General features: G+C 43.3%; 1 protein-coding gene across 1 annotated transcript in view; it reads right to left on the bottom strand.

The window, feature by feature from the left end:
- LOC111237497 (protein eva-1 homolog C-like) overlaps nt 1-25,416 on the bottom strand; it is an 80,914-nt gene that overhangs the window by 46,247 nt on the left and 9,251 nt on the right. The window contains exons 2-5 of the mRNA XM_022766621.1: nt 14,608-14,834; nt 12,963-13,086; nt 10,663-10,815; nt 1,565-1,708 (exon numbers count right to left, since the gene is read on the bottom strand). Coding sequence (XP_022622342.1) covers nt 1,565-1,708; nt 10,663-10,815; nt 12,963-13,086; nt 14,608-14,834 — 648 coding nt within the window. The remainder of the gene's footprint in view (nt 1-1,564; nt 1,709-10,662; nt 10,816-12,962; nt 13,087-14,607; nt 14,835-25,416) is intronic.

Here is a 25,416-nt window from a genome sequence, read left to right as displayed (position 1 = left end):
AAATATTATTAAAAACAGAGTTTTCATCAGATATTAACACAAAAAAAGCAGAAATCTGTTCACATGTAAAGTGAGTTTATTCCAGCTGCTTTCATTGAAAGTCTGTGTTTATCTGCAAATTAGTTTTTAACTTTTTAAATGTTAAAGCCCCCCCACACACACACACACACATCACAGTATGCCCCCTCCCACCCTCGTCCCCTGCTGCCTCTTCTATCTGTTTAACGTTTACACCATTCCACATCCTTCCCCTTTCCTCCGCTGCCCCTTCCTCAAAAGCGATCGCACATTCGCCGGCCCAGCTCCGCACCAGAGCCGTTGGGAGAGTACCCTGTGTTATCAGTGACAGATAAGGGAGGTCAGACAAGAGATTCAAGCCAAAACGACTCCATAAACACAGCCTAACAGCCTAACAGCCTGTGTGTTCTTGTCCGCACTGTCCGGTTGTTGTTGAGATAAAGGACGTGTGGACTCTTAGAGATCTATCTGACAATCTTCCAGCATTTGGATACAAAGGACTCAGGGTGGTGGACCTTCACAGCCCATTAGTAGATTCCCGAGATTCAGATAATCACCAGGGTGCATACACTACAAGCTCTGAAAGGAACCGTAGAAGGATAATGAGAATTGCAATGCACTGACTTAGATGAATTTTCAATCCTTTGAGAAACAGACTGATTTTTTTTAGGCCCATTGTAGACACCCACAACTCTCATAAAATTCGATCCTTCAAATCAGGACTCAGAAATCACATTTAAATGCCAAACGTAACAGTCGTCTTAGTCAGGATCTGGATTTCTGTGCCAATGATTTTAGTGGGTTTGAGAGGCTCCGGGCCATAGTGCTGATAGATCAATTCCTGGTGCTGGAGGCGACTGAATAGCGTGTGTATGTGTGTGTGTGTGTCTGTGTGTCTTCAAGCATGAAGTTAATGAATTACAGCCTTGACAGTTCAGGATTAGCCCGGGGCAGGGAACAGATAAAAAGGAAGACCATCATTCTCCCTCATCCGCACAGACATAAAGTCAAAACAGAAGATACAATGCCAGTTTTTTTTGTTTTTTTTTAAAACTACATTCTGTGGGTGGAAAACAAGTTTTTAAGCTTTGAACTTCTTGCATGACATTCCTTTCTCCCTCTAAGAAAAAAAAAACTTTAATAGCTTTAATAGCTAAAAAAACAAACATTGCATTCCTTCAGAAACTGTTTAGTCTCACAAGTCATTGTAAACGCGTGTCCCATAAGGAAAAACTTGAATTTAATTTCAAAGAAAAATGAAAAGTCCATGAAATTGTCAATGATAGTAGCCAGGACACGCTGTTTCCCCTGGGGCTTGCGGCATTTTAAAAGTTGAAAGAGCCCTAAATGAAACTGTACTGTCCACTGATGAACCCGACAGCGTCATCATCGTCATACCTTGGAAAAATAATTGAATTATTCTCTGCCCGTTTTTAGAGCCAGTAATCCTGGAACCGCTGACAACAAGCTGATCAGTAGGCGAGCAGCACCCCCTGGTGGCAGGAAAATGAAGCCCTCAGTGAAGGGGTGTCGGCTGGGGACTCACCACAGGTGTAGATGACACTGAGGTACTTCCTGGTGCCGGAGTAACACGGATCTCCAAAGTCTCGGCTGGAGGCTCGGACCAGGCAGCTCTTCTTGCCCTGACAGCGGGCGGTGAGGACCTGCAGAGCCACAGACGACTGGCAGTCTGACAGAGAGACAGAGAGGGGAGAGACAGCCGGACGGATTAACAGCTATACAGTTTACCCAACTATACGAGTGAATCATTTATAAAGAGAGAGAGTCACCGACTGGGAAAACTGAAATGTAGCTGTGACTCATTTCTTCGGGGGTTTTTCTGGAAAAGACTATAATTTGACATGATTGGTTGATTAGTTAGCCATTTAACAAAAAGTTAATCAAATGAAATACATTTGGATGATTTGAGCCATTTGTCAATCAGTGGGTTTTACCCCATCAAATGTGAATATCTATTTCAGATATATTCAATGTTCCAGTTGCTACCTGTTGAGTGTTTGATGGACAAGTAGCACTTCAGGCACAAAGGGACTACATGAGTCTCTGTCAGCTACAACACACACACATACCCCGAACACACACATTCGTTCTGCAGACATCTCTCACACACACTCCTCTCCTTCCCATAAAGCCTTTCTCAGCTCCCATGGTGGAGCCTCTGTCCACATCAGACCCACACAGAGAAACCTTACTGGGGCCTCACATTGTCTAAAGAGATACCTGATCCATCATATGTGTGTGTGTGTGTGTGTGTGTGTGTGGATGTGTGGGTGTGTGAGTGTTTGTGTATGGAGACCGGACAGAGTAATGGATGGGGCCCTCATACATCATCGCTAAGCACCCGCCAGCTCGTACGGAGCCTCTCCTCTGCAGCTCTCGTCCTCTGTGGAGCGCGGACGGACGGATGAGGCTCTTCCTCTCTTTACCCTTTTTTTCCGCTCTGACTTCCTTCCTCTCACGTTAATAACAGGACTAAAGAAGATTATACGCTAACCTGCTGTGTTTAATGAGCTCATGAGGCCAGTTTTACGCGCCCAAATTTTACACAAACATCATTGGTGTTGTGATAAAAATCGATTGGTCTCGATTGGAAATTATTGGAATTTGGTGGAAAATAAGTCCCTTCACAAGTTTCCATCCTCAGATTGTTGTTTCGTGCAGACTATAGTCCCAAACCTAAAGATACTGAGGTTTTTAATCATGTAAAACAAAGAAAAGCAGCAAATGTTGTCATTTAAGAAGCTGGAACCAGCAATTTCTGGCTTTTTTGCATGAAAAATAAAAATATTGAAGAATTAATCCAGTGTCAAAACTGTTGTTGATTGATTTTCTAACAATTAATTAATCGACTAATTGTTTCAGGTCTATTTTAAAAGCCAGACAAAGCTGACAGTGTATGTAGGCTATCATTATTCATTAAAATATGCATTATTGTTTGCTGTTGATGGTATGTGTTGCTAGGCAAGACGCCCTGTTTGAAAAGCACAGAATTGTGGGGCTGCATGATTATGTCTGAAATAATAATCACAACCACAGTCAAAAGTATTAATGTACTTATATTTACATTTTGACTTTAGTGGGAGAGTGATCTGAACAAGTAAACTGCTAATTCATTATGTGAAGAAACGACTGAAGAGAAAATATAAAATACATGAGTGGATGTTCTTCCTTAAATTCTTATTATCATGGATTATGGAAACCAAAACTGCACATCTTAAAAGTTCACTCAGTATCAGTACTCTATGTTCCACCTCATGAACTTCAGTGACGCTACAGACGGAGGTGTGAGGAGCACTAATAAAGTCGGAGGAACCTCCCGCTGAGTTCTGTGGGAATGTGAGTGGGCCTGGGTTCCACATGGATGCCTCCCTGGTCCCTACGGTCCGTCTAACTCCTAAAAACAACACAAGGAGATGAGCCTTTGAAAGTGGACACTGGGGTCTGCACTGTCTGCCCCGGTGGGCCCCAGAGAGAGACACAGAGACATCAGAAGAAAAAAAAAAAAAGGTAAAGAGAACAGGATGGTTAAGGCTTGGCTCACATGTCAACAGGCCCCAACAAATTATGTCACAGGTCAAAGGGTAAATGTCCCAGTCAGGAAGTGAGAGACGACAATCTAGTGGTCATAGACAGGGTCAACATTGGGAATTCTTTGAATGGGCCATAACTGTGTGATCCTGCCTTATAATCAACAGACAACACACCTTATCCCATGGTAATATCTGAGTCTAGGTAATAAAACTTGCGAGTCCAGGTCAGTAAGCTTTTTAAAAAATGTGAACCTGAATCAATGTCTTTGTCCATTCGGACACGGTTCGAAGGGGCAACCGGACTCTGCCCAGCTGGAGCCGTCACACTGGGATTCGCGAGCAGAACATCGTGAGGTGGACGCCTGCGGGAACCGGTGAGTGTAACTGGATAACTAGTCAGACACCTCAGAGGTTAGACACTTCCCACAGTCACATAAAACACATGTAGATTCATTGACTGGAAATGGAAATTCACCACCTGCTTCATCTGCAGTTAACACTCTTAGAAACAATTCTGATGTTGATGAGTTCTGCCAAGATATTCTAACAGTATATTTCTATCTTTGGTTAATCTGCCTGTTAAATAATTTGCCATTTATAATTTCTCAGACGCCAAGGTGACATATTCAAACTGCTTGTTTTGCTTGAAAAATGACTGAAACAACAAGAGTTGCAGAAAAATGTTCTACTAATCAACTAAGGGATTAACTGACTAATAATTTCAGCTCTACAAAAACACTCAGAGAGGAGTTTCAACCAAGAACTAAATTTAACTGTAGCATCACTCCTACACACACACACACACACACACACACACACACACACACCTCTTGTGTTTTCAAAGAAATATCTATCAGAAAGAAGTCAATAAAATAACTAAAAAAAAAACAGGGTGACAGCAAGCAGCACTCGAGCGCTGCCTCGCATCACATGGCGAGCTGCATCCTGAACACGGGGCTAAAGGAGCAGCATTGTACGACCTGATCCAGGGAAACAGCCCTGAATGTAAGTAGTTATTATTCCCATCAGCTGATCATCTGACAATCTGTGCAAACTGATACAATATCAGCATCCACTGTTGGCCTTTTTCCACTTTAAGACACAGACCTGTAGATGTAACTGCCCATCCTAAATAAATAGAAATCAACCATTTATTTAGCATTGACCTCTCGCTGCTGTTTAAAGCCAGAAGCATGTGCAACATTTGAAGATGTTTGGTCTAAATCTCTTTCCCACGACGGCTACTGGTCAAAGTGCGCTAACCAAGGTCAATCTTTGTTGCAGAAAAGTGTGTGTCCCTGTGTGGATTTGTGTGTATATCTATATTTGCTTCAGCAGATGCTGCAGCACAAAGGCCTCCTGGTCCCCCCGTGATGTGCTTTAATTTGTTCTCCCTCTCTCTCTTGCTTCCCAGAGGGCTCGTTGGAACCGGTGTGCCACGCAGAAAACTTTCCTCCACCGACAAGGCCGTCTACTGACAGACAGGCCCCCATTAGCTGCTGCTTTGATTCCTGGCTGGGTGATTAGTTTGGAGCGGGGGGCCCCCAAAAGGAACGGGTGGGGCTTGGGTGGTTCAGAGACAGATAGAGACTTCTAGAGACAAGAGGATGGAGACACACACATTTATTCTTTGTTCACTGGCTTTCCCTGCTTATACGTGCACGCAACCGCACACACAGCATTTGTATGTGGTTTTTAAAAGAGCATTCCTCAAGGATCTGACCTCCTCTGGCTCTCATTAGCGGCTTTAACACAGACAGGCGAGCATAGCACAGTCCTCTTACACACACACACACACATACACACACACACACACAGAGGGGAATAGGCATGAATAACCCCTGTTACCTCTAACCTTTACCCCCAACCACCTCCAAGCCTGTGCAACAACCTTTCTCTCAACCACACACCCAACAAGGGAAGGCCTATGACTCAAAAGAGAAAGCCCACAGTCAAGAGAGGCAGCGGCTGAGGGAAGGGAGGAGTTTCCTGGACAAGCACACACACTTTTTCTCACTCTCACACACACAGTAGGAAACATAGATGCAGAGGTCAGATACAGAGAGTGTCGCACATAAAAAAAAAACACACACCCACACACAGGAGTCGTATGTCTTCTTAAAACGGGCCTATAGTTGATCACCCACACCTGGCGTCATTGTCAGTGTGAGTGTGTTTGCTTCTCTGTGTTGGATGCATTTCAAGTGTGTGTTGACATGCTGCCCTGTACCAGCAGCGCCTCTATATGGCTCAGCAACGTTTGTCACATCAGTCATCCGTCGCACATCTAAATTTCCGCTTGCTTGCACCAGCGTCAGCCTCGAACTTACCAGTTAACTGAGCATAATGTCGTAAATCAACAAAACACAACATGACATTAATATATGAAATGGAAGCTCTTGTGTGTTGTGATGGCTGCTGTTGCGTTTCACTCGTCACAGAGCCCTTGTGTTAAGACTAATGTAGGGGGGGGCGAGTGTATCGTGGGACGCAGTTTATGCTGGTGGACTGACCTTGCACTGCTGCTGCTTTGCATACATTTATAGGACAGCACTTGTGTGTTTGCCCCTAACATAAAAACACGCCTCTGAGCATGTACACATCCAGATAAACAAACCCCCCCACACACACACACACACACACACACACACACACACACTCACACACACACACACACACACACAGGCACATGAAGTATATCCACAGCAACCTTTCCCAGAAAGCTCCCCGTAACAGACGTCCCGGTTTTTCCACCCACACACACCTTCCCTGGAATTTCCAAGAGACAATGGGCGGACAAACTTGTCAAAAGCACTCGTCTCCTCTTCTGCTCTGACTCACCTGCGATACATATAATTTGATAGGGAGGCTTAAGTCATTGTTGTGGGATTAAAAGTCTTCGTATAATAGAAAAGCGACTTACTTTCACACGCAGTGATAGGGTATAAAGGGCCTGCACACGCCAAGTGCCTTCTGTGAATGCCATTAATGAATTTGAGACTCTCTCCTACGCGCACATTTTACTGTAAATGGCCTATTCACTTCAGGAGGATTAGCTCTTACTGTAACACCGTGGATTTAAGTATTACATTGTATTTCAAGTCATTGCCAGTGTTGAAGTGTGCAGCAGAAGTCACAGCACCCCTGCACAGACAAATATAAATGTGCACACAACTGTACATGAGAAGTTTTCTTCAGCTGTGTTTGTAAGTTGATAGCAGGTTATTCCTAGAGTCAGAGGCACATGGTACGAAAACAGTCAACACTACGCACACGTGTGTTATCACGTTAACACCACATCTTAATTCCAATCATTGGTAACCCTTTGGCCTGAACCTTGCATGAACCTGTTATCATGGAAAATACATGCGGTGTTAAGTTCTTAGTGGCTGGAATACAAACATCAAGCCTTAAAATAATCTGAAGTCCAAAACAACACCGGCGTCCTGCTGTTCATCCGCTCTGTGTGCATCAAAGTCAAGGAGAACTGCAGATAGAGTTACAGTGAAGCAGCTTGTACCCTAACAACTGGAACAGGCCTCCAAAAAAGCCAAGTGTTAAATTTGAACTGCAGCTGTGCATACTCAGTTTTTAAAAGCCACTGTGATCGTCCAACCAGCCCGAGCTTACAGTTCCAAACATCTTACTGTGGGCCTTGTCCGAAGCACACGCTCAAAAGTGAAAGCGCAGAGGCCTTGACAAAAAGAAGAAGAGGAAGAAAAAAAAAAAAAAAAGTCAGTCTGGGACCCAGCATGCCAAGCATGGGGGGCTATTTAGATGTCAAGAGGTGTGTGTGATGGTAATGGGGCAGATGAGAGAGGAGGGCTGAACAGGCCCCTTTGCTTTGAGGATTCTCCATTGCCGCCAAGACCTGTCCAACTCCACCAATCCCACCCCACCTCAAAACCAAGGTACAGACGAGATCAAAGAGGTCTTGACTTTTGTGCGCACATGCCTGTGTATGCACTTGTTTTTGTCTGTTCCACTTTTCCAGGGCCTTTGGATTCGACAAGCATACAGCTCTCCATGATGGTAAATAGACTGCAAGCTAAATAGGATTTGTAGACTAGAAAAGTACCTCCAGAAGATTTTCAGACAATATGATTATCTGGAGTTCATTCAAAGACACTGCAATCTTGGTCTCTGGATGGAACAGAAACACAGCATGTAAGGCGATTATTTGTAGGGGAAACAGTGTACAGGCAAATCCCCGCTGCCGTACAGTGCGATATCTCTCCATCTAATACTATACATAGTTCACCTGGACAGGTGCAGCAAGCTGTATGAGTTCAGGAGTTGATCTCACACCTCAGGCAGTGATGAGCTTGCCAGGACAGTGCGGTTTGGGGGATTACTATATCCTACCATGCTGGCACAGTCAAACACATGTTTAAAGAGACATCAAATCAAAATAGGTGCAAAACAAACTTGCGCATAATGTGACTGCCAAGACCGAGATTATTCAGAACACACAGAACCACAAATACACACACACACAAATGCGTGCGTGAGGCATACACACTATCATGGGCAGGAGAGGCAAAAAGGGGAGAGGGGGGGGGGGCATTTGAAAATAATTAATGGTGTGTGTCTGAGCTGTCACTCAAGACACCCTCACTTCCTGCTCCTGGTGACATGGGAGCCACATCAAAGACGGAGCTGACAGGGGAAATCCCACCAGGGCACCGCTAGACAGTCTGGAACAGCCCCAGGAGGTGTTTGTGGGAGGTTGGAGTGTGTTTAGCATGTGCGTGTCTACGTGATGGAGAGGTAGGACAGCACGCTGCAGAATGGGTGGACAGGAAGACCAAGGCGTTATGTGTATGTCTGAGTGTGCAGTTGATGTAAACACACACAAAGTTAACATGTGATTTGACGGTAAACACCGCTTCTAGTCTGGCCTTCATATAACTGTAACAGTAGAGTCACTTTTCCATCAGTGCTACTGTATTTAATCCTGAGTCTGAAACCAGATATCAGGCCAGCCCCGTCTCACCCGCTTACACCTACCTGTTGCACATTCCTGGTCCGGATGCATTCAGAGGACTGGCTGAGGTTGCTTCAAAGCAGCCCTCGGTGTTCATATAGAACACAATAACACACAGACACAGACACATACACACTCACACAATGCCATTGCCATTCTTTATATTCTCTGATTACCCAGTGACTGACGCCTGGGTCATTATTTTGACCCTGTCCTGTCACCTCTGTCACAAAGACGTACGTGTGCGCACACACACACACACACACACACACACTTCAGGGCATGTTTGTTGTTCATTATTTAAATTGTGAATCATGGCGAATGATATTTTGCCTTCCTTCACAGCTTCATCACGCAGGCTGTTACTAGCGCACACACTCCCCAGTTAACTTACACCTGCCCTGGTTACTTATTTACAAACCTCAGTGTCTATTTCCTCCTGTACATTAACGAAACAAAGGCAGCGCAGACTAAAGTGAAATAAATGAGCTGCCCAGCAAAAGAGGCCAAGGGCCACCAGCACAGTAGCTATGGTTATACTAAGACTTGTCATGTATCCAAGCTTAGAGTCATTAACATTCTCCTAAACAAGAGCTAGAGTACATCTGGATATCCCGTGCACTAACACATGCACATACACACACATACATACTTGGAGGGAACTCAATACTGTCCCTTTTTTACAGGCCAAACTCTGCGCTTTGGATGACAGAGACATCTGATCTACATTCCACCCCAATTCCCCTGGACAATGTGTGTGTGTGTGTGTGTGTGTGTGTGTGTGTGTGTGTGTGTGTGTGTGTTTGTGTCAACCTGAGCTTGAGAAGTGGTTTTATACAGTGTAACTCTGCATTTCAGAGTAAGATAAAGAAGATGCCAAATGGTGATATTTTTCTGAAAGTTAAATTATCAATCAGTTACCCGAGTAGAAAAGGGGCATTTTAAAAAGCTGATGTCAAGTACGGGTGTGGCAGACATGCGTTTGTTGTAGAGACTCTGAAGCAAAGAAGCTGGCGAGGAAATTACAAAATCCACCGAACCCCGACAGCATCTCGAGGCAATTATCACCCAAGTCGCAGAAAATTCAAAAAAGAGAGATTGAGCTATGAGTTATGAGCCCTGCGTTTGTAGTTCTCTTTGTGGTTCAGAGGTGTTCGAGCCCTGACATGTGAAACTCATCAATAAAATCTTTCATTTTCCCCATCTGCCGGATGACTCCTGGTATATTTCACTGTAAAAAGAAAAAAGCGTCTTGGGGAAAAAGAACAAATCAAAGCCCAGATTGACCTTAGGTTCCACTCTCTCAACTCATTACTATGTATAACAACATTAGCAGGACAAGGAGACTCACTTTCAACATCATGCAAACCCAGGCAGACCTGATTTACATTCCCAGCTTGTGTTTTCAAGTAAGAAATCTCATTCCTCTCCTCACCTCAGACTGAACCCAAAACTGATGCTATGAATAAAGCGAAAGATAATAAAGTCAAACAGTATTGATATTAAAAACATTATCACCTTTGCCCACCCTCCTAAGGGGATAATCAGTGAATAAGATTATCATAAAACAGCACTTTAGCATCTAGCATTACAGCACCCTCAGCCAGGATTGGGTCACACTAACTGTTTGTAAATCCATCACTAAGTTTGTGTGTCCTTGCTTAGTTCTCATTCATGAAGTTTCAAACAAAGGTAATTGAGGTAATTGTGTTAGTTTAGTGAGATGCAATTTGAAATCATCCAGTTTACAACATTACAAATATGAGGTCAGGTACGTCGACAATATTTAATATTAGCTACTTCTTTTACTCTTCAGTCTAAACAGGTCGTACATTATATACAAGCTAATGTTAGCTATGTCAGTTGGTTCTGTTAGCTACGCAACAGTTGTTCCTGGCAGTTTGTATTTAGTGACAACTACTCTCAATGTGAGAACTAGCTTCATGGTGCAACCCATTCTAATTTAGTGCTGCTACAATCTCCACTTATAGTATGACCTGTCTTATATTTGATCTATTTGGTGCAAGAAAATGGCAGAAATGCAGCTTCCTCAGCTACTCAACTGTTTTGTAACCTGCAGTGTGAGTGAGTAAGAATGTGCCTCACCTACTGACGGCGCCCTCCTGTGATGAAGGGGACACTCCAGGGTGCCCTGTTGAGTTCGGCCAAACATGGCGGAGTAAACGGCGATCTGCATACCCCGTTTGCAGCTCAGCCTCATCCTCTCCTCCTCGCAAACCACCTTACTCTTATACTCGTCTAGAGACACGGAAAGAGAGGATACAAGATGTTACAAACCAGCAAAAAAGCACAAAAGGAAAATAAGATAATTGAAGCAATTTTGAATTTATGAATATTCCATTAAAATATCAGCTTTCTACATGATTTGATTCCTAAATGCTATAACAGAAAAAAACCTGTTTTGCCTTGACCACAAAACAAAACATTAAGTAAACTGTTGGTTGTCTTTACATCAGAAATGACATTTTCAGAAAAAAAGGAAATGATTTCTTTTTGATTTCTTTTAATTTTTAATTTTTTCCCATAATGTTTATTTTATCAAACCTCTGTAGAGCAGCTTGTAATAAGCACAGAAGACATGACTCTAGCTTAATTCAGTGTAAACAGGCAGAAACAGAGGTAGAGTTGCTCACTGGACATGTAGAGCCATGCAGAGGCATTCCTCACACACATCCAGCCACAGTGACCTGTGACAGCCAGAGCAGCTCCACTGGCCAGCAAATAAAAACACAACAGCAACCACTTCTACAACCGTGTGGGGAGTGGAACAGGAATGCAGAAAGAGGAGAAGGCACAGAAAAGGGGTCGTACTGGTTTGTTATATCTTTTGGTGACGGATTCACTCTTGTTCTCTCTTACTCCCTCCCTTTTCTCTCTCACTTCCTCTGTCCTCCATCCACCTCTCCTTTCAGAGGCAGTGACACCTGCCCGTTGCACCTCACTAACACCCCATGCGGCCTTTCTCTCTTCCCCTGAGAAGTCATTGGTTAAGTGACAGTGAACAAAGAGCTGTTGATTGGCCCCGGGGTCCGGTGGAGAAAGAAAAAGTGGGGAGGGCAGGGGGATCAGTGGATTAATGCCCACTTCTGGTCACTCTAGTGTGAACTGTTGCACAGCTCAGTGCGGCTCGGCTCAGCACAGCACTGAGCCATGAATGGAGACTAGAATCTGGGTGGGATTACTGCACTGTTGTGGCTCCCCTCTGGAGTGATACTCTTAGCTTCCTGGCTCACGGGGAGAGCCAAGGAGAGGGATAAAGGAGGAGGCACGCAATACATTTTTTTTTCTTTTAAATGGAGCAGAGAAGACAACAGAAGCAGGAAAGACACAGACAATGTGACACATAATTCAGTGTAGAATTTATAGTCAAATTAGATGATTGGATAAATTGATCAAACCAGAAGTACTGATATCAATTTATTTTTTTTTTCTTATTGTCAATAAATCCCATGAAAATATCAAATGCAATGAATTGATCCAAGTACCAAGTATGATATGCATGGCTTATTCCTCCACTGTTGTCTCAAGATTAAAACACATCAGTAAGCCTCATAGTTGCACTTGGTGACATGTTCCAATATTACCACAAACATGGGAACTGTAGTTTTTGAGTCAGTTCCACATACAACATCCTGGTGCTGTAAATACTCACTAGAGCGCCCAATGTGTTTCAAGCAAACGACACAAAATAGTTCCCAACAAATAAATTTTTTACTCCTGTTTGAGTAACATTAACTAAAAAAGATTTATTTGTTACCCATTACCAAGATTTACAGAAAACTGTTGAGAGATGGACTGACTCACTGTTGTTCTTGGTCTTTCAATGGGATTTGTTTACCTTTGTTTAACTTTATCCTTTAATTGCATTACAATAACTTAGTGTAATAAACTCAAATGAGGAAAAAACATGCAGACGAAATCTATTTCAAGTCAGCATTAGCTGCAGCACTACCTGACGCTTTTGCAGGTGATTTTTTTCTTAAAGAAGCATGCTGTAAAATCTACAAATGCTCTGTTTTTTGTGCACTTAAAATCTGTGTTTCAATATGGCAGCACCTAAGCTTGTATGTGGACGTGGGCAAACACAGGGCAGAAAAGATATCCATGTGATGATCATTGGTTGTAATGAGGATGGTCAATACAGCCCAAGCCTTCCTTCTAGCTTCCTTATAATAATAAGATAGCTGCGGAGAAGCGCTAGAGTTGTTCAATACACTGACTGTTAATGTTGGAATTGGGTTGTCCCTTGTGCAAATGAAGTGACCAAACCCCTGGTCTATTTCTGACTAAATGTGGAAGCGTGTGAGAAAAGAGAAAGCATGGTCCAAGCACAGGGGGAGACAAATGTGTGTCATTGTCAGGATACAAGGTGACGAGGGACTTACTAGGTCTGCATTTGTACCAGACAATGAGGTATTTACTGCTGCCAGGACACTGGTCTGTCCCAAACACGCGGCTGTTGACAAGGACTTGACAGCTCCTTCTGTCTTGGCACTCGTCCAGCATTTTCTAAAGAAGGAAAGAGTGACAGAGAGCGGGAGAAGACCAAAGATAGGTTTAGAGGAAGAACAATAAGCCAACGATGGTGAGACCAGCAGCAGGCAAACCTAAAACCACTTCAAACAGGCTGCTTATAGCCATGGGAATAAGGAGGAGAGGAGCAGGTAAGAGAAAAAAAAGAAAAGAGAACAGGAGAATGAAAACTCTGGAAAGCTCCATTCCACTCATTTCCTGGCATCCGTCTGCTTCTCTAGTTTCATCATCTTTTAGCCTGCCGTATCCCAGGTGAGCACATTCCAACACACTACATTCTCTTGTACTGAAATCCCACTCGCTGGGGGAATGACAGAGGGGATTCTGTTCAGAGACTTTCCCTGAATTTAACATTAAAAGAGAAGCATTAGTTACAACAGATCATGGAATGCAGCACTGGGATCTGTGGTTGGTTCAGCACTGTGAGGGGAAATAAGGGACACGATCTGTGGATTTCCCCTATAAACGCACCAAAAAACACATGTAGGTCCTCACTGTGAGCGATTTCACTGATTATTACAAAGATGAAATGCATCGGATCTATTACAAGACGTGTACATGCCACCTGGTTGAAGAAAAACCAGGATTAATGATGAAACAATGAATCAATTCATTGATTGTCAGAAAATAAATCTGCATCAATTTGAATTATTGCTTAATCATTCAAGTGAAAACACAAAGAAAAAATAATATATATATATTTTTTTAAAAAGATGTTTTTTCATAAAATAATTACAAAAAATCTGTACATTAATCCACAATGAAAACAATCATTAGTTGCCGCCATAGCTGGGATACCCATAAACTTTACATGGAGGATTTATGCTGCAATAGAACAAGGGGGATGAACAGGTGGTAGAATGAGATTCTTCAGGGTTGTAGTAATGTGCAGTATAGTAATGTGGGTGGCGCAGCAGTCAGTAATTCTCTCACTTCAGCACAATGCACTCTCTGTGTCTGTGCATTCATGGCTGCCCTGTCTATTATGGAAACGGACGGTGTTTAACACTAGAAGGCAGGGGGACTAAGAATAAACAAAACAACTGAATGAATGCTGAACAGGATGTGTTTGTGTGTGTTTGTGTTGGTGCTGCAAAGCGGGGCTTCTAGTCCAGCCGCATCCCAATTTAGGAGAGGATGCTAAGGCAAAGACCCCATGAAATCGCTTTGTGTCAGGGGAACATACAAGCCCACTTCCTCTTTACAGAGTGTAATTTGCCGGAAAACCTCCTCACAAAGCGTTACATAATCAGTGGTCCTCCGAAATTTAACCCTTGGCCAATTTGACCATTTTACAGGACACTTTCTCCCAGGAGGATTTGCAGCCCAAAAGCAAGGGTGTGTATGTGTGTGAAGGGTGAACTAACAAAGGGAGGAATGAAATGAGATCCAAGTTTCAGATACATGGGAATCTCTTTTAATACTAGCTTAAAATTATAACAGGTTGGACTTTCTAATACAAAACTCTATCTGGAATGTGTGAGCTCGGTTAATTACCTGTAGTGCAGTGGATACAGAACAATATCGATCATCCTCCCGGGCGCTGTAAGAACTGAGGAGGGCCTGAGGGTAGGTCTGAGGGCACTGCTGGAAGTCAGACGCACCTCTCCTTCCATAGAAAGCTGATTGGACGGTGATGGTGGTGCGAGGCGGGCAGCGAACAGACAGGAAGTCTCCGTCACAGGCCTGCTCGGTGTAGTTCCTCAACACTTTGGACAGGTAACCTATAAGACAGCAAGATGCCAAATCAGCTGTTACCATAAGCACTTTGACCATACCTGAATGCATAAACCTTCCTGATATTGAGTTGCAGCCCTTTAGCACAATCCACATAATTTCTATGTGTAGCACAAGCATCCCCGTGCAAGCAAATACAACAAAAACCCCCACTCTAAATACTTCATTTCATTGCAGTGGAACCAACTTGCTACCACCGTTTTGCCTTGCCTGGGCTAATTCACCACTTTTCCCTCATTTCATGCCACTATCATATGCAGAAACAGTTGCTAGCACGCAACAATCTCCTCCATGATCTTTTTCATTCCATAATGTTGTGTTTCCATGGACAATTGGTAGTGCTGCATGTCAGCGAGCCCTGACAGATAATTACTTACATCTAAAAGACACCTCCAGGCCAAGAATACCGCAACAACAGGAAGAGAGAGTGCAGCTTTAGCTTATTTAGCTGGTAGCGTCAGCCCTCCAGTCATGGCTGTAGAATAAAGTGTTTTATATCAAAAACCTACCAAGGATGATTTCTAAAGCCTGACATTATTACAGTTAACATAAAACGATACAGTATATACATGCCTGTCGGATGTTCCCCACAGATTTACAATAGCACTCTTCTGGCAATATGATAGTCAGCTTATTTATATACCAAAGAACAATTTAAGAGACCATCTGTTCTGGCAGTGTGATAGATTGTTGTTGTCTATCTTAAAGGTCCCATATTGTGTAATGTGAGATTTCCATGTCTTTTTGGATTGTAAAACAGGCCTAGGCGCTATAATACTACTGTGAAAGTATCAAAGCGTTCAGTCCACAAATAAATGAGCCTTAAAACGAGCCGTCAGGACTTCTCTAACTTTGTGATGTCACAACAAAGCAGTCACCGCTCTCAGCTATGCCCATCAACACTTCAAATATAACATGGAAAAGTACAAAAAATGGGACCTTTAAAGCTTTTAATTATGTAAGCTATGTACCACCTTTCAGGCTCGATTTCTGTTAGGTTATCATGGTTGCCAGTACCCATGTTTACTTGCGCCACACAACCAGCTGGTATCAACGATTATGAATAGAAACATTATATAAACCATTTAATGGAACAAGCACTAAGTGAACTTTCATTTAACCTCAGAGGCTGCTTGAAATCAAATAAAAGCTCTCATTCTTTTAAAACACTGACGTCTCTCAGCTAACTCTGCTTTCCCATTAGGAGTCTTTGAGAGCTGCCAGTCGGCCTGTCAGTCACTCAGAAGAGCTGAACCCCATCACAAAGCCACCATTAACATTCCAGCCTGTGAGAAGGAAAATGCAGATAAAAGGAGAGAGCTGATCCCCTGGCCACCGTCATATAATGTCTTTCTGGACTTATCTGGCCCATTTATGAGCTGGCTGCTGCAGAGGAGAAACAAACACTTCAGTTGTAGCTTCTCCCATTTCAATACTTCGCTGGAATTGCTAAATTCAATACTTAAATTAATTAAGCTTATCGTTTTGTCTCCAAATCTATGTGGTTCATCTAAAATTAAACTAAAACTGAGACAGCTTTGTTAAATCATGTAGATCTACTTTTGGACGACTAAAAACAACTTGAAAAACAAGCTCGAGCTTCCTGGCTAAGTGCTCTGCAAACACATTTACAAAGAGTCAACACACACTCATGCTCGCATGCACTCACAGAGTGGACACACTGTGATTCAATTACCTTTATTTGGTTAGTGTTTGTTAGGGAAGAGGAAATCACACAGAAACAGTGTCCTCTAACTCACACACCAGCACACATGCACTTACACACACGGACACACACAAAAACACACACATTGTCCCCTTATCACCATGGCCACAGTTAAAAGGAGGAAAGGAAACAAGAGACATTCCCAGTTTTCAAAAGGTCAGCCTCTCCCTAAATAGAGATGCTTATTAAACCACCATTGCTCACATTAACAGGTTTCCACCTGTGGCTGGGTTGTGAAAATAGAGAACAGGTGCAATCCTATTTTAAGTTTACGTAGAGATTATTTGCATGCCTCAAAGCAATTTATCAGAGCTACAAACCAACCAAAGCAGGCACCTTTATGTAACAGCTTGGATTTATATACATTTTTAATATTATTGCAACCTACAAATACATATTTATTTCTTTGATTGGCTCAATTGCTTGTTACCAAGCTGTTGGACTACATTACAAATCATAAATTAACCTTAAAATAGTGATATATGAGCATTTAATTTGGATTTAATTGGTGAAAGATTTCATTGAACAACTCAAATGTATTTATGACCCAATTTAACATGACATAAAAGCATTTTAATTTGACTCATTATCCTTAGTGTGATTTACAAACTGCACTGTTGCGAGTTTGATACTTTCTTTTAATTGTGTCGGCTTAACTAGTTTCTCCCCCTCCACAGTTATATCCAGCTCACACAAACACACACAGGTCTGCTTTGCCTGCCACATTCCACACAGGGTGAGAGGGAACTTGGCAATCCCCCTGGCAGCAAGACCACACACGCACACAAACGCACACGCACACACACACACACACATACACACACACACACACACACACGCATACAAAACGTCAACACAAACAACGTGGTACGAAAAAGCCTTGTTGCTTGGGCTCTCCGAGCCAGGGTGTGTGGTGTTGGTGTAACAGTATCACATTATTAGGGCTGTCTCTTGGCAAAGCGCCAGTGCCATGAGAGACCACGAGTTTAGTGCAGCCCTCCAGTTAACCGGAGCCTCGGGTACAGTGGTGTAACCATGGAAACGGCCGAGGTTATGAACGGGGTGAAGCTGAGAGGACTGAAAGATAGGTGATTGAATTTGCTCGGGCCACTTGAAGCAGGAGGTGGAGGAGGAGTTTCTTGAAAGAAAGGGATCCTTGAGCAACAGTTTGAGCACCACAAACACACCGATACGCCTTCCTCCACCCTACACAGCGAGACTGTGGGTAAAAGGCAAACAGATTATCTCACACAAACCCTCAGGTGATTTCAAAAGAATCCATTTCTCCTTTTCGCCATCCCACCCTCCTCCCACTCTCTCTCTCTGTTTCTCTCTCTCTCTCTCACTCTTCCTCAGGATCATCACTATTGTTCTCTTCACTCTACCTGTTGACTGAAGTCTCCTTTCAAGGCCAACAAATCAGGCTGGGTTAAGGCACCTGTGTAAACCGCCCAGCCAATGACAGGTGTCCCTCAGAGGCAGAAGGCTGAACAATGCTGGAGGAACACCCAGGCGTCTCTCCTCCTCCCTGTTTCTTTTCATGTGGGGCCAGACTCCTTCCTTAACTAGCTCTCTGCCCTTTCCCTTGACAAAAGCGCTGCACTATTATGTCTGCCGGTTTGTTTATTCGGTCATTAAAAGACAGGAGGTTGCGGTCGTGATGCCGTTCGTGTACACACAGGTCACTCTTGTCGTGAACGCGATTGAAAGGTCCATTTAATCTCTGCACAAGCAGCATAGGGATTTGTTATAAACATAGACGCAGGAACCTGCACCTGCCTTTTGGATCTATCATCCCGACACAGGTGGGATTTTGTCATATGATGCCACTTAAGTTGTCAGTGGGGCGAGAACGTCCACGTTTCAGCTTTAATCGCAATCTTTCAGCCATATGTAAAGGTAGAAATCAGAGGCCCTTGTTATTATTATCTCCTCATTTTTGGTCATGTGAGGACCCTGAAGTCGGACCCAGTGATGGAGAGGGTCAGGAGATTAGTGATGGGCCACTGTGTTGTGTCAACATGACACTGAAAGAAGCCTGTTGGAGAGGGATTTACTCCCTGGGAACCACTGATTAGTCACAACCTGGTGCAGGTCACATACCAGTGTGGAAACATATTCATTCATTACTAGGAAAAACTTATATAAGGTGTTCTCCTCCTGCTGGAATCCTACCTGCCTCTCCTTTCAGGTCAGGACTGGGAGGAAGCTCTATAACTAATTCTCCTCACGGTCCACTAAGCTGAGGTGTTCAGTGTCGACTGAGAATGAGCATGACAGGTATTCCTGACATGAGCTGAGGGGCGGGTGGGAGGAGGCGACGGGAGAGTGGAGACTCCAGAGAGGCAGTTCAGGTAGAGACTCTGTCTGTTACTCATGCTCAGGGCTTTCCCCCTGCTTTTGAAAGATGCCGCCTCCTCCTATTGGCCTGGGCTGGAGAATGAACAATGCACTGCAGCATGATGTATTACTGACTGTGTTATAATACTGCAGGCTTAATGCTGCTTATTATTCAGCTGCTTACTCCTTTAACTTTTATGTTGGTTGTCGGGTAATGTTTGCAAAGCCTCTAGCGTTGGGTAAGAATTTACAATATTGCTGAATATTAGAAGATTATAGCTTATCTTAATGCCAACAAAGTGCCTGTTTACACTGTAGTTTAGAGATAATCAACAGGCTGTATGAACTGCAATCTCTTTAAAAAAGATCATGCATGTATAATAAAGATATATCTGTAACAACACCTCAAAATGTGTTCTGTGGAAACTAAGTGGCCAAGAGGTTCTTGAAAGGTACAAAATCAAAGGCTGTATCGTGTTTCATCTTGGTACATTAGGTATTTAGGCATTTACAGTTTTATGACTTTATTGGTGTTATTTTAAGCAAATTATAGCCATCAAACCATCAAATGTTCAAAGATGCAGAGCTGCAGGCCTGCTGCTGGAGAAGGAATTCCCCTTTAAGTGGTGATTAGTGGGAAAAAGCAGAGGTTTCCCTCAAAAGACGCAGGCCGCGCTCTGGCAGCACTCAAGAGAAGGCTGGTGACGATGAGGAGGGGAGGAACAGGACGATGAAACGCAGAAGATGAGTGATGGAGAAAGAAAGTGGTAGATAAAGACATACTGGATCCAAAAGGACATCTGTTGAATAATCAAGTGTTGATTCAAATTCTGAAAAGAGGGTGATGGTTTCAGGTGGATGAGAGGGAAAAAGTGGCAGTCTACTGGTCATGAGAAAAAGAGCGGTATGGAGAGAAGAAGAGAGATCTTTTAAAAAGCGAAGCCGTTGCTTACAGGATGTGGCGGCAGAGGTCTAAAGGCCAGAGCGTGGTGGCTTTAGGCCCTGTTGTAATTACTTTTCACCGCAGACCACAGAGGCGGCACAAGGGCCCGGAGCACGGCATGGCATGTAGATAAAACAACCACTGGTTCTAAATTATATGTGGTCAAAACTCTGAATTCACCTCTTCAGACCTTAGCTTTAGCCGAACGTATGATACACGAGCTGAATGGGCCAGGTTGATGAGGTGTGCTGACATTAAATGAGACCTCCAACATGTGAAGAAAAACAAAAAAAAAAAACACAAGTTCACATAGATGCCACAAAGGACACACTGCTACACAATGGACAATATGTCAAAGGAAAGCTACAAGCTAATGCTGCTGTAAACAAGCCAAGTACAATCCTCACTGCGAAAGCCATTAAGATTTGGGGCTAAAAAAAAAAAAAAAAAAAAAAACACATTCCTAAAATACACTGCATTCCTCTGCTTACAATACATTAGTCTTGGTGCCATAGTCACGTTTTGGATTAGCCTACTTTCTTGGTAATTCCATCATGGGCCAGAAAAAGAGCATAGAGATATTTTGCTACAGCCTAAGCAGTTAAATTTGACATAAGTGACAGAGGGATTACCTTTCAGACTACTCAAGTACTGTAAAATGTGCAGCTCAATGGAAGTTCTGAAAGTGCTGCAGTTCGTGTTGAGTGAACGCATTGAAGATTATGTGCATGAATCTAAACACACATGCAGCAGCTTGGCATTTTGGGACAGAACTTGCAAATATTTGATGCACTAATGAGATCTGACACTAGTACAAAGTGTACTGAAAATACCTTAAAGGCCCTGACAACCTGTTTTCTCAATCAGCTTCTAAAGATACACAACAATGGGGTCCTACATAAATTAAACATTTTCTTCTGGAACAGTTCTGGTTCTTCCAATGAAAGTCATTTGAGAGTAGGGTGACGGTGTTTTCTCATTGTTTTGATGGGGGCAGGGCTTGGGCCACCACTGAGGTGGTTCAACATTTGAACCGAATGTGTCTGTGGCTTGTTTGGTCATTGTCAATCAAAATCTAATCAAACCACAACCCTGTTCTGATTATGGAAAATAGCTGAATGTTTGATTGTTAAACTCTTAAAAAACAACACCTAAGAATATTTAGGTATTATCTTATACATGTTCTTCTCTGTCCTTAGTCCTGAATGGTTAAAGGAGCTATTTGTTTTGCTATTGCTACATAGTCTTGCTAAGAACTTCAGCCATTGTTGCATTTACAATACAAGAGGTTATGTATGTCCTCTGAGCAGCGCTACTTCTTCATGGCAAACTGGACGCTACAGTGACTCGTAGCTAGCTGGCTAGAATGCTAACTTCAGTAGAAGAAAAATGTGAATGTAGAAAACAAAAGGGTTGCTTTCCCACTGCTGGAGACAGCTATTGGAGAGTAAAGGAATGAAGTTTGAACCCCCAACGTTTCTTCTAGACTGGTTAGTGAACAGCTGTTAATGCTAACGCTGGCTGGGTAGCAATAGCAAAATGTACAAATAGCACCTTTAATGTTTACATTTTTAAATATGTTTTGAGAGGGTTCAACCTTTCTATTGTATATTACAGGACATACAGTCTTGAAAACCTTCACACGGTCTGTATAAAGATGATATACAAACTGCTCAAGATGCCAATTATAACATGCTCTTTTGTGATTTTGAATCAGTGGTAGACTGGTGAGCTATAGTCAGAGTGGCAAATTGTGTACAAGGAGCAGGGGCAGGTTTGTATTTACATTAATAATGGGCACCACGTGATGGCTGAAAGTGCAGACGTCCTTGCATACTTACTGAACATGTTAACAGACACATACTGTACACACAGTTACTGAATGAGTGGGTGGGGGGGGGTGTCAGCTGAGGAGGCTTATTCACATGAGGTTGGCCCCCTGGATTTAACAGCAGCATTGGTTTTGCTCTTTGACTTCTCACTAAAACGACCTAAGAAACACAACTTTAAATCCCATCTCAGAGGATCCACCTCTTTCCCCACAGGAGATAGACCCAGCATGTGCTTCACTCTGATTTCAGACTTCACTTAGGACTGATCAAACAACAGCGAATGGAAAAGGGAAGAGTGTGGTAGAAATGAAGGAAGAACCCGAGGAGAGGGGAAAACAACATGATAGAGGAGATCAGAGGCAGAGTAAATAGAGTGACTAACAGGTGGAGATATTGAGATTTAAAAGCATGACATTCATTCATTCATGTCGAGATTTGGTTCATTGATGTTCTGCTGTTATGTGGTTTGGAATCCAGAGACAGAAGATGAGTGTGTGCTGACATGTTCAGTTCTTTTTAAATCACCACATGGGCTTGCCTCACAGTTGTGTACCGATATCCCCAGGTGATGATTCGTCTCCTTGATTTCAATGGCAGTGAGTTGCTAAGTCACCCCCCCCCCCAACAGACAGAGACCTGAGCTTGAGCAGCTGAAGTCATTAAAACCGGAGACACAAACACAAACACTCTGCTTGCCTGGTCCTTTCCTCCTCCCTGAGATGGCTTATCTTTCTAACACCTACACACACAAACACACACACACACACACATGCAGGCAGACATAGACTCTCACACAGACCTACAGTGGCACGCAAAGGCAAATTCAACATACTCAACATGAACAACAAACTTCTGCACCCAAACCCAACCCCCAGCTTTCCTGAACACAGCTTATTTATTTGTTCACACCATGACGTACGTGTCAAATAGCATCAGTCTCGCAGGCTTTTAAAGGGCTGTCTGTGTTATGGCCGAAGAGTTTCAAAAAGCTGAAACCTTCAAAATACTTTTCGATACACCAACAGGAGAGGAAATCAGGGGAGGTGACAAGGGGTTTGATGCTGGAATATCTGTAAGGATACCCGTTAGGATATCTGTAAGGATAGCACCGGGTATCACAATAAATGGGTGACACGTGAATCAAAAAAAACAGCATATAGTGTTTTAGTAAGGCGTTGGGTCACCATGAGCCTACTAATCAGTTTCAGTGCAGTAGAATGTAAAATTATTATATGATTAATATAAAGCTATAATCGATGATTGATGATGGTGAATTCTAGCTCCAGGATACTTCAAACTTCAAACACTGGGTTTGTGCGTTGAAGTTGTACTTGATCAAATGATAACACAATGTTTACTTTAGTTGTTTCCACCAGGCAAACAAGACAAGACAAAGGGATTAAATAGAAAGAACTGGAGGGATGTCACATGCTAAGTCAGACAGACATCAGGCGGGACGAGGAATTCATGCTCCGGAGGAGAACATGAACACAACAGCTCTTCTGGCTTGTTCGCAACCACACCAAACCAAGAGAGCAAATCCACTCTAAACGGTCTAGCTTAAATAAAACCACAAAAGAAGCTTAGGCTGACAGTCACATCAAGTCAACAAAGTCCAGGATTTGTATTTCAGGTTATCGGCGTTAACTAACACCTACAGAGAGTGAGGGGAACGTCCACCTGTGGGTCAGTTGTCTAAGCTCGTCCTCAGGGGGCGACTCTGTATAAAACATCTGCCAGCGTGGACGTGACCTCATGGTTGGACAGTGGCCGCTAAGACTCCCCCCAGGGAACCCCCGAAAACCAAACACTGGTCCCACCCAAGCCCTCCCATGACCTCTGTTCGCACGTGCCTCTCCTTACGACCCCTGGGGTCAAAGGGCGCGAGGCGAGGGGACGCTTTTACTGAGTCTCTGAGCATGTGTGTTGTGTGTTTCTTATCATTGGTGGGATAGTGGATGGGTTTGGCGGTGGTGACAAGAGAGAGGGGGCCAGAGAGGCTCCGGGAACACCCTCCCGCGCGCACACACAACACACACACACACACACACAGAGAAAGTGCGTGACAGAAAGATAGACATGAACGGATGGGGAGAAAGGACCAGAGGAAGAGAGATCTGTCATTTTAATAGTCACTTTTATGGCCTGGGAGAGTTGGGTGGCAGCCAGACCGCCCCATTACTAACCACAGTCCAGCAGACACCAGACAGATGTATCAGTGTGTGAGCTTTATTGTCACAAAGTGAACGACAGATGTATCCTCCTTTGGTCACTCTCACCACAGTGGATTTGGATAGAAGTGATTGTTGGGTGTGGCAGTGGTAGCCTAAGGCTTAGAGAAGTGAGCTTTTGAAAGAGAGGTCAGCGAGGGAATGATTTCTCTGCTGTTGTGCAGTTCAGTTAGTGACATGTCAAGGAACTGACCATTTATAATAAAATGGTTGAAGAGTCAGATTGAGTTGATGGAAAAGGAAGGAAAAACTCCCCATCCAACTGCCAGTCTGCTCACAGTGTCTATGCAGAAAATAAATTTGACAATTAACATGCCCCGCACACTCAGAATAACTCTCATCACTTTGCAACTCCTTTCATTACACCCTGGCTGCTTCCTGTCTGTGATCCAGCAGCCTCCCACCCGCTCCACCACCTTCCGCACTACTCTAATTTTGTCAAAGCCTACACAGCACCGCTAAAAAAAAAACTGTTTTAATGCAATAACAGCAAGCATGCTCTGCGAAGGAAAGAGAGGTATTTTCTTTAAAAAAAAAAAAAAAAAAAAAAAGGTTGGAGTGGGTGGGCACTGAGAGGCTGAGCTTTTTGGGGGAATTAACAAGCTTATCTGGGGGACTGTTGTGTGAAAACAAGCAATAGAACAACTCCTGAGGAGCTGAGGGAGTGAAAAGCCATCTGCAGCATGTCCAATGGGACTTAGCAGGGAGATCCCTTTCCTTTTACAACAAACCCAGACCGACCTGCAGGAATGACCGGACTAAACCTGAAAGCTTACCTTGCTCTAGTCATTCAGAGTTTCACGGACAGATTGTTTTTTGTTTTTTGTTTTTTTTGCTTCCAAGTCACTGGGGTAGAAGTTTTTGCATTCTCACTCTACAGCCTCCATTTATACAATGAAGTCAGCTTTGGTACTTTCCTCTTGTGGACACTGTGCGTATGCTTACTGCTTTATGTTCATCTATAAATTGACTATAGCCAAGGCCCGAGATCTTTAAGTATTTAAACTGACAACCATTTTAGAAGAGAGCCAATTATTACATTATTTTATTATCAAGATAAATCTAGTGGTAGGTCTTACCAAGATTGTTATTTTTATGACCATGCTATGCTGCGAATGGAACAAATGCAATCTAAATTTACCCGGTTGAAATTATTCTGGCATGTACAGGGAAAAAACAAGGGACAATCTCTCTCCCCCTCTCTCTCACTCCCTCCCCCCTTACCTGAGCTAGCCAGAGGGGCCAGTAAGCAACAGATTAGCAGTGCTTTGGGGAGCAGGCTGCTGTAGCGTGCTGTAATGCAGACTGTCAGTCCCTCACAGTTGGGGGGCTACACAATGCCTCCTTGTTCAGACTGGCCCTTCTGCGCCCCACCTCTCTACCTCTCCATCTCTTTCCCTCTCTCTCTCTCTCTCTTTCCCTCTAGGGGTTTAATCAAACCATAAAAACTAATGGTGTTCAAAAATGTTCTTTCTCTCTCTTACACTGAAGAAAACA

Source organism: Seriola dumerili, unplaced genomic scaffold (assembly GCF_002260705.1).
Source record: "Seriola dumerili isolate Sdu_G_001 unplaced genomic scaffold, Sdu_1.0 BDQW01000025.1, whole genome shotgun sequence".
In the NCBI taxonomy this organism is placed as follows: Eukaryota; Metazoa; Chordata; class Actinopteri; order Carangiformes; family Carangidae; genus Seriola; species Seriola dumerili.
The sequence above is the reverse complement of the archived record's forward strand: the minus strand, read 5'-3'. Positions and strand labels throughout refer to the sequence as shown.